Source organism: Amborella trichopoda, chromosome 13 (genome assembly GCF_054954075.1).
Source record: "Amborella trichopoda isolate Santa Cruz 75 chromosome 13, AtrichopodaSantaCruz75HAP2 v2.0, whole genome shotgun sequence".
NCBI lineage: Eukaryota > Viridiplantae > Streptophyta > Magnoliopsida > Amborellales > Amborellaceae > Amborella > Amborella trichopoda.
This window is the reverse complement of record NC_142348.1, coordinates 2,649,459-2,660,051: the sequence shown is the minus strand read 5'-3', so window position 1 is coordinate 2,660,051 and position 10,593 is coordinate 2,649,459. Positions and strand designations below refer to the sequence as shown.

Here is a 10,593-nt window from a genome sequence, read left to right as displayed (position 1 = left end):
TTTAGAAGAAGTAGACAAACATGTTAGTACTATTCACTTTCAGCATAAGAAAGTCACAATCGCTCTTAGCTGTCTAATATAAAATCAAGTATTTGGAGCCATCCCGGTGCACTTAAAACTTGAGAAATTTTTTCTCCAACGTGTATGAAGGGAAATACCCCTAGCCACCCGATTCCACATCAAATGGCTAGGCATTTTTGTACCAAAGGTAAACAGCCTTATAGTAACAATTAGTGGTTATTATCACTCTCATGTTCTAAAGGTAAACACTATTATAGTATACAATCCCAATATATAGATAGATATACCCTAACATTGATTGACTCTACTAAATTAGTAATTTTGTCATCATCATCAAAAGCCTTTTCCCAACTATTTGGGATCGGATATGTGAATACTAGTCTGACATTTTGATATATCAAGGGTCATACCCTCGGTGAGGCCATGAGTTCTTATATCTTTTTTCGCTTCTTCCAACCATGTTATTTTGGATCTACCCTTTGTCTTTTTGAGCATTTTATTTGAACTAACTCGCACCTCCTAACAGGTGTTGTATTAGGTCTAAAACTAGCTTTTTTGTAAATTAGCTCTAATTTTTTCTTTTTCAATTTTTTTTTTTTTTTTTTTTATTCATATTAATTTTAGACCTATGAGAATCGAACTCTAAATAGCAGCCACCTAACTAACTACCTCATTTTTATGCATAAACTTTAATTCTGGGAAAAGCATACATAAGTTTTGTATTTTTATGTGGCATATTTGAGTTTGGAGACGTATTGAAGAGCCATGCTGACGAGAATGGAAATCCTGTTATTTCTAAATCTTTTATGAATTAAACAAAGTTGAGAGCATTGGATGAGGGAAAGTTTACAATACATTTAGTATAGTGTCAGGGTACTACATCTAGGTCTCCACCATCGATTCAGAGTCACGAATGGTGGAGATGAAAAGTTTGTTCATTGTTGCCTTCTTAAGCTAGGAATTGTTCATCACAACCTGCAATTGAGGACAGATGGTGGAGGCCATATTAAGCAGTGGAACGGTTCTTCACTGTCGATCAATGAGAACAAATGGTGGAGATTACATATCAGTTTACAAAAGCTATTGCACATGCACTGCCTTGTTAATTCCTTGTGGAGAACTTTGTGCTTGCCTTCTTAATGTTAAGGTTGGTTTGGGGATCGACCAAGGGCTTGAAACTCTTTTACAAAATCACCTAAAAGGTCAGATAATCATAAATTATATTTGAAGATTTGCTTTTAAATTTCTATTCAATCAGGTATGCTATCAGTGTGGGATGCCTGAAGAATTAGGAGCACTTCGATCATTTTACTCTATAAAGGCTTAAAAAAAATAACAGTTTTACACTACTTTTTCTAAGTTAGAAATAACATACAGCTTGTTTGGAATTTAAAATGAGGAATAATAAAGGATATTTGTGTCATTTGATACAAGCAAGGCAAATACCCCTTATCATTCCTCTTTTTAAATACCTAACAAGTTGTTCGGTATTTTTAAACCTGAACAAATATAATATTTCTATCATTATATAAAGGATTTTTTGTGGGTAAAATTATCAAAGTCCTCCTAATTGTTCAAGTTTTTTGACAGGCAATTTGGGAACTTTTAAAGTTTGTTTTTTAGGACATAACTGATCGAAATTTAAAAGTAAACCTTAAATATAATTTGTTATCATTGATCCCTTTAATGATTTTGTATGGGTTTTCAACCCCTTAATTATTACTTTTCCTCATCTTTTTTTTTGGGATTTTTGTGGTTTCTTAGAGATAAGGTGGGCTAAAAAAAAATAAACAACTCATAGATAGTGACAGACCAAGCCGGAGGCTCATCAATTTTAAATTGGTAGATGAAAAACCAATGATGTTCCAAAGCTTTTGTTAGGCCTTGAAGTCAGACCCACATATTGGAGTTGGAAGCACCACAAAGACATTGATACCTACCTGCATATTTGCAGCATGCTCTCGCTCTCCACTTGAGCTTTTTATAACTCTCTTTCATCACTTGAGCTTTTATAATTGGTAAAAAGGTGGGGCTCTAAACAATTAAATTAAGGTACCTAAAAAATTCACTAGAAGAGGTTGTTTGATGCCCAACAATCATCAAATTGATCATCTTGACTTTAAGATGCATGGACATGAGAAAAATAGCTTTCAAGTCTTGAAAATAGGGTGTATCTCATAATGCATTTTCTAGACCGTCAAATTTCAATGATTTTAAGCATTTATAGATTTACTTGATGTACGTTATTTTTGGAACTTTAAATCTCATAATTAGAATGAAAATAAATCTTCAAGCTGTCACAAAAATTTCCAATACTAAAACAACACCTTTTGACACAATTTGAAAGTGCGCCCTTACTTTGGCATGCAAACCACACCCTAATCTTCCAGCTAATAAAGACATTAAGGCCACGTTTGGGTATCTTAGTGACCCTATCACAACTTTAATAGTTGTATCCGAGCTTTATCTTCACATGCAGTCATAAAAATAGAAACTTTTAAATTGACATATACGAGCAATATCCATGGTTTTTCAATTTTAATAAAAAGAGTTACGAGTAAATCTTGCAATTGATAGCATTTTACCACATGCAGGATCCTGTGCTCATGAATAATGATATGCCAAGCTAGTAATTACGTTACTGTTCACACCCAACTAGTAATTACTTTACCATAGATTTTTTCACCTGATTGCCGGGGTAATCACGTGGGACCCAACGCACTCACACAGCATTTTCCCTCGTTTCCCTCAAGGGTAACCTAGAGTGCCGGTCCCAAAAAACAATCAATTTACCCCTAGGGCCTATTTAATTTTCAAACTCGGCCTCGGGAAATTTTATTCTTGTTGGCAAAAAAGGGGATGCCCAAACAGGACCTCTAGTCATCAACCCCAACAACAAAAAAAAGAAAAAGTACATTCAAATCCCTAGAATCCTTCTTCTTTTTCTTTCTTTCACTCTCGTTAATGCTTTTCACGGAATTTTCCTTTACTTTTTCTCTCTGTTTATTAAGAAAAGATGGACTGAATGAATGTTCCAAAGGGGTGAACCTGAACTAAGCTGCTCACCCAACATACTTTTCCTAATTCCACCCCAAAGGTGGGTGGCTATATCGGGTTTTTTATTACCACCCATCTCGCCTAAAGAAATATCCAATGAATTTGACATGGTAATCGACCAATTCATACAATCATCTGCAAAAGTAGTCACACATGTCTCCTTTAACAAAGGAGTGATATGGGGGAGAAAAAGTTGAAAGTGATTGAACCTCACAGAGTAGAAATCTTTGGTCCCTCAATGACTTTTAGTAGAGAGTGAGATATTAAAAATTAAAAATTAAAAATTAAAAAAAAAAGAAAAAAAAAGAAAAAGAGAGGAAAGAGAATGGACATTTGAACTGTGGAGGAAAGAGAAAGGTAAAGAACTTGGGCCCTCACCTCGTGATAGAGAAAGAGAGAGTTCATGCTTGTATGCAAGAGCTCTGATTAAAAACTAATAGGGGTGGTGATTGCCCAGGACCGGGGCCTGGACTACCCCACTTTGGCAATAGCCCGGCCCTAATCCCCATAGGGATGACTCAGGCTTGGCCCAACCCAACCAAAGTGGCCCTGACATAGTTCGAGCCTTGGGCTGGGTTGGGCCCAACCGGATTGGCCCTTGCTCAGGCCTAGTCCTCAAGCTCTAATTTTTTACGATTGGCCCTAGCCAAGCCGTTGGCCCATTGCTACCACAAAAAACCAGGAATCGGTGGCCAGTTTGCGGTAAGCAGGCTCAAAATGACGAGGAAAAAAGCATAGACATTCTCATATGTACACATGCGTCCCCCCTCTAAAGTCCATCTTCATCTTAAAGAATGATTTTTTATCCAAGTTTTTAGAAATTCATGATATAGGTCAAGGTGATCATAAAATAAATTAGTTATCTCTTGCTTAATAATGTAGTATAGATAAAAAAAATAAAATAACTTTTTTAAAATCTAAATTGTGTTGTTTAGGGGATTGTTTATGCACCCTTCATATGTTATTTATGTCGGTGCACTTCACATTCATGGCTCAAGAGTGAGCCTGGGCGAACCCCCCGATAGTAAGCCTCCACATCGATTAATCTTTTCAGCACCATGCAATGCAAGGGTTAGTGTTTCAAAAATTTAGATTGGTGGAAGGAATTGTTCACCCACATATTTGTATTCGATCAATGGATCGCCGATCTGGATCTGGTCCAAATTAGTGAGGAGAAAATATTAAAAAATACATGAAATAAGACAAAATTAAAGAGCATGTATACTATGCTTCCGCAAGAGCATACTATGCATCTACTCCTCCACACAAAACATCTATTTATGAAATTTTTTTAGTCTAAAATTTTGGGAACCACATGAGAATTAATAGAGATTATTACAAAATAAAAATTTGAACTTTGAGTTTTTGTAAAAGTTAGATTTAGCCCTTCAAAACTTGGACGGTTTTCTATTCAATCTTGAGGCATTATATTTTTTTAGGAAATAAGAGAGTCTATTTATGGAAAATTTTGACTGAGATTAGTTTATTGGTGGTAAAGATAACATCCCCAAAATTTCAGATATTCATCATTTACCTAAAGGAACAAATGCATAATATACTCTTAGGGGTGACGAAAATCTCGAGGCAAAATGAAAATAGGGATTTATGAGGTGGACATTTAAAAATAACCTAAACAAAGATCAGATGAACCTTAAAAAAAAAAAAAAAAAAGGAAGTATACGAGGGGGATTTAGTATGCTAGCAAATATTGACTTTCATTATCATGAAAATATTTCCACTTGAAATCAGACCTTCATGTAATTAGAGGTGAGAGGTTTTTCACTCCAATTGATTTCAATGTATTTTTTGAACCCTAAAACAGTCAATTGATATGAAAAAACTTCGATACCTAATCATGAAACACTTGATGGGTATTTTCGTTATTATAAAATATAGGTCTCATGTAATTAGACGTGGGAGGTTTTTTCACTCTAATGGATTCTAATGTATTTTTTGAACACTAAAATTAATGGATTCTAATGTATTTTTTGAACACTAAAATTAATGGATTTTAATGTATTTTTTGAACACTAAAATTGTCAATTGATATGCGAAAAAACTTCGATACCTAATCATGACACACTCGATGGGCATTTTCGTTATTATCAAATGTAAGGTGTCTCCTTCAAAACAATCATGAGAAAAGGAGGTGCCGGAATTTTATTTCTCCGTGATTTCCGCTTAAAAATTTAATATAAAAAAACATTTTATAATCCAAGTTAAAAACAAAAAAATACCAATCTGCAAAAATTTGCTTTGCTGGATCCAGCAAATTATATATCGCCACGTGTCATCTGTCCACCATCACCGCACACATATATGCGGTCAGTCCAAGCTTTCCTCCATTCTCTCTAAAATTCTCACTCTCTCTCTAAAACTCTCTCGCTCTAAAGTTCTCTCTCCACTGTAAAAACCAGTCTTGCATTTTCCAATTGTAGGAACTTTTAATCTCTCTCTCTCTCTCTCTCTCTCTCGTAGTCTTAGGGTTTGAGAATCTTAGCAGCTCAATTACCTGAGGTAAGATCTTGAACGTTCTAAAAAATGGAAAACTTTTGAATTTTCATGGGAATTATACATGAATTGGCACCTGAATCTGTTAACCCTGACATTGATGTGAAATGGTTTATTTTTGTATAGGGGTCTTGGAATTGGGAGCTACTGAAAAGGTTAGATCTGTTACCAGTTTACTGAAAATGGTAGCTTTTTTGAAAAGTCAGATTTTCTTGTAGTTGATGAGGCATCTGATACTTTCTTTCCTCTAGAGCTCAGAATGAGCTCAGTTATTCCCTGCAAATCCAGGAATTCTTGTTCACGGAAGTGTAGGTTACTTGAATCGGAAGGTTTCTAAACGAATTTCATATGGTATTGAGGATTGTTGACGTCTTGTGGTACTGTAGAATCTTGAATTTGAGATTGGATTGTTGATAAAGGCAGTGAACTTGATAGATTGAAATGTGGGCATTGCTCAGAAGTTCTTTATCTTCTGGAAACCCTCTGAAATTTGGGGTTTTGGAAGCTATTTTCCTTTTGTGATCATTTGTGGAACTTAATGATCCATTTTAGTGTTATGCATTTTTGGTCCTGAACCCTGTTTCCAGAAATGGAAGGGTTCTAGGCCTCCTCGTTAAAGTTAAGCTGATCTCTGGTATTTGAAGGTGATGAATATAGCTGTAACCAGTTTAGGCAAATGGGGGGTCTTGAATTGAGTTGCTGTTGATCTTAAAGAAACTTCAGTGAATGAAAACAAAGAGGAGATTCATTTTACATGTTTATACTTTATAGTCATGAAAGGTTACAGATCATTTGACTGTTGCATTTCCTCTCTCTAGGATTTGTATGTTTCCCTTTATTATATAGAAATCCTTGTTGGACGACTGTTAAATACTTCTCAAATGCCTTGTGAATTTTGGCCATTTTAGAGTTCTCAGCAGGTAATTTATGCAGTAGTAATCTTTGTTCAAGTCCTATAGTGAAAACCCAAAAACATTCAAGATCAATCAGATCTCCCACATATGCTAAATTCCATGCCTTGGGTTACCCCTGTTTTTCTAGCTTGAAATTCTGGACTTCATTTTCCCCTAGGCCTACTCTGAACCCAGGAGTAGAAGCAAATATCAGGAAAAGAGATCATCAATTGCGGCACAACCATATTTGTATTAATTCCTAAAATTAAATATTTAATATGCAAGGTTTCATCAAATTTCTAATTGGAGCTGGCTCCGTGTTCGTTCTGGTCTCTGTCTTGTTTGCTCTTCGAGCTTGTCGTAAAAGATCGCAAAACTCTCCAAATATTCAGAATGCTAAGTGCATCGAAGAAGAGAAAGAGATTGAAGAGTTGATCCCTTTCCCAGGGGGTGAGAATCTAACCATCCATGACATATTGGAAGCACAAGGAGAAGTAGTGGGAAAATCCAGTTATGGAACAGTGTATAAGGCCTCTCTAGAGAGAGAAAACTCCCTATTACTCCTTCGATTTCTTCGTCCGGCTTGTACCAGGTGCAAGAAAGACGTTGTCCCTGCAATTAGGCAACTGGGTCTTATCAGGCATCCTAATCTGATCCCCCTTCTTGCTTTTTATTCGGGACCCAGAGGAGAGAAGCTTCTTGTTCATCCTTTCTTCATCAGAGGCACTCTCTTAGAGTTCATTCGAAGTAAGCTCATCTTTATCATTTTTCTGTTTTTTGTTCTTTTAACAGTTCTTGTTTCTTTCCCTTTTTGCACCTTTTGTGTGACATTGTTTACAACTTAATGAAGTCACAAGATATCCACATTTCAGAGCAGCTTTTAGAGACGCATCCTGACTACTATTTTATCAGAAAATTCATTTTGATTCATTTTGTTACATGCCAACGCTGCTAATGTGTCTTAAAATGCATTTTATTATGTTATTTTTCTTCCTACATACTCGGTTACTAGATAGCCTGAACTGAAACTGATAAAAAGCTGTTCGGTTTTCTAAATTGAATGACATCTTAGTCCTTTAGAATACAAGTCTTGGCAAGCATGGTGCAAACTTGAGGTGTAAGAATGAACTAAAGGTTGGGACGGCTGAAAGTTTTTGTTTCTTATCTGTCACTCTGTTCAGTATTTATATTCCTTTACCTATTCTTTCTTTGCGTGGATGGATAGAACCTGAACTGCAACTTTGTTTTCTACTTTCCAGTGTTATTGTTTAAATTTTCCTGCATTCTCATCTTGGTAGTCAGTTTTCTCGCTTTGTACTTATTTTTCTGAGAGAGAGAGAGAGAGAGAGAGAGAGAGAGAGGTATTGTTGATCGTAAATTGTTGGCCAATCATAGACATCAGTTCTTCATTGTGTTTAACGTAACAACTGGAATTTTTAAGCAGGTGGGAACAAAGGACTCAAAACATGGGAAAAGCTCCGTGAAATATCAATCGGTATAGCCAAGGGACTTGACCATCTCCACACTGGTTTTTACAAGCCGCTTGTCCATGGCAATCTCAAGTCAAAAAACATATTACTTGACTGGAATTACAAGCCTTATCTCTCTGACTATGGCCTCCATCTCCTCCTAAATCCAGCTGCAAACCAGGAAGCCCTTGAATCTCTCACTTCTCAAGGCTACAAAGCCCCTGAGCTCATAAAGATGAAGGATGCTTCCACAGAAAGTGATATATATTGTTTTGGTATAATCCTTCTGGAAATTCTCACTGGAAAAGAACCCATGTTATCGGATAGAGGTTATTCTGATCTTCCTACCACCATGAAAAACGCTATTCTAGACAGGAGGGTCTCGGAGATATTCGACTCTGGTTTGATAGGAAAAGTTGCTGATTTGAATCCCAAAAGAGAAGAAGGATTGCTTGCATTCTTTCAGTTGGCTATGAGCTGTTGTGCTCCTTCCCCATATTTGAGGCCACAAATTAAGCAAATTATTCGGAGGCTCGAAGAGATTGCGGTGTGAGGCTTATGCCGGTTCGCATTGTAACAATTATGATGATGACCATGATAAAGATTGATTGTGGTTTGTTCATCGTTGTCGCCATTATCGTGACTGCAATTATGATTTGGGGTGTGAATATTTGGGTTCGTAAAGAAAACTAGCATAATTAGTGATCATAATGATGATTGTGGTGGTGATTTTGGATCTTCAACATAGTTATCTTCATGATCATGGCTATGATGACCAAACTGATTTGCGATGGAGGTGGTGAGGATGATGATGTTGGTGGGGAGGTGAACAGGTAACATAGGTGATGGTAATGAACACAGAACAAAAAGGGAACCAAGGATGGATAAGCAGCTAACTTTGGTGCTTAAATGGGGAGAAGCTGGTTCTGCTTTTCATGAAAAACTTACTGTTGAATGTGGTCTTTCACAAGAGTCGATTCGTGTGGCGTTCTCAGCAATCGGATGTCACTAGTAAGATTTGGATCATCAGAACCACTCATTCAAGTCGTACATTTGACCGAGATGATTTACAGCAATTAAGTCATGCCATTGGAGCATAGTAACAAGAATCGCCAAGCGTGCTACTGTTTCTTTGTAACAAATCAAGTGGAAACATCAGTTAAATTTGGGCAGTTTAACTCGTTGAAGGTGGGTTTGTTTTTATTTATTAAAACTCTCCTACTTCTGCACCTGTTAGATATTATTTATGTAGGCAAAAAACTACAGTGCCCTTTGACATTGGAAAAGGTTAGCGAATCGCCGTGAGCCATGACCTTTTAAAGCCACAGCTCCAATCTCAATTAAAAAACTTCTAGTGCTTGGCAACCATGCAATTGATGATCTCAACCTTGAAAATTAGGGATTTAAAAAGATTTCAAGCCTTGAAAATATTGCATCACCCCCATTAAAGTATTTACAGCTTCAAGTGTCATTATCTTCTTTCTTTTTTACTCTTTTTTTCTTTTCTGTTTATTTTTTGTGGGGTGGGGGCAGCAGGGGGTGTACATTTCAAGGCCATCACAGTGGTTTCATCTCTTGAATTGCTTTTTCTGATGAGGTTTTGAGTTGTTCCTTTCTTTTTAAAGTAAAGCTACAGACTTGTGCTCACCGCTTCCTTTCATATTAGGGAATATTTTCAACATAAATAACGGGAAATTTATCAAAATAAACGTAAGAGTTGAATCTATTTAACACTTTCCCTAGGTTTAATTTGAGAAATTAAAAAACTTCATTTGGGCTTTTTTGAAGTTTGATCAAAAGAATGATAGGCTATCTGAAATTAGATCAAAGTTATGGGTAAGATGTTGAATGGTTCAATTGCGTATTGTGTAGTTTGATACATTTTGCATAAATTATTGAGAGCACAGGAGAAAATGAAATAAGTTCACATGTTCTACGTTGCTGGTCTTGTAAATTAAATCTCAAGTATAGTCACCAAGAACCTTCTTGTTTAGTTGGAGCTTCAAGATCCCACCCACTTCATAAATATTATTAGGCCTTGGCCCATAAATCTAATCCTCATTAAAAACCAACAATGATGCATATATTGAACTTCAGTTTGCCTTGGTGGCTTCGACCACTTCCTTTGTTAGGAGATTCTTTATTTTGCAAATTTTAAAAAATTAAAAGAAATATATATGGTGATACTATTTACTTTTGATATAAAAATGTCATAATATTATCAATCATTGGATGTAAAATCACATGGGTGGTGATGTATCATTACTTGAGTACAAAGTCAAAAATAAATTTTCTTGAAAGCTGTGATATATTTTAATATATTAGATTTCACATCCAAAAAAAAAATTTAACACTTTTTTGTACAAAAAAATGAATGGTGTCGTATCATACAACCCCCAAAATTAAAAAATACCCTTCTAGTCAATAATACTTTGCTATCCTCCTAGCCAACAATACTCAAACCACATTGTCAATAGGGCACATGTCCAACTGAACAAACCATGAATCAAGTGGACACACCATGAATCAAATGGAGGGCCAGGACCCTGTTGCCTGTGAAAGCTCAGGCCCCGTTTAGGAGGCCCAATACATTCATTAAAAAGAATTTACTGAGTGAAAGGCAAATGTGTGCGAGAGAGCGA

General features: G+C 36.1%; 1 protein-coding gene across 2 annotated transcripts; it reads left to right on the top strand.

The window, feature by feature from the left end:
* Nucleotides 1–5,422: 5,422 nt before the first annotated feature.
* On the top strand, nt 5,423–9,272 carry LOC18428237 (Protein kinase superfamily protein). 2 transcript variants are annotated; one of them, XM_006837273.4, is made up of 3 exons: nt 5,423–5,595; nt 5,716–7,229; nt 7,927–9,272. In XM_006837273.4, the coding sequence occupies exons 2-3, from the start codon at nt 6,761–6,763 to the stop codon at nt 8,502–8,504; spliced, it is 1,047 nt and encodes a 348-aa protein (XP_006837336.1). In that variant the 5' UTR covers nt 5,423–5,595; nt 5,716–6,760; the 3' UTR covers nt 8,505–9,272. The 2 variants fall into 2 exon arrangements, with proteins under 2 accessions (XP_006837336.1, XP_088712335.1); XM_088856209.1 differs by having other exon boundaries at nt 5,423–7,229.
* Nucleotides 9,273–10,593: the final 1,321 nt, after the last annotated feature.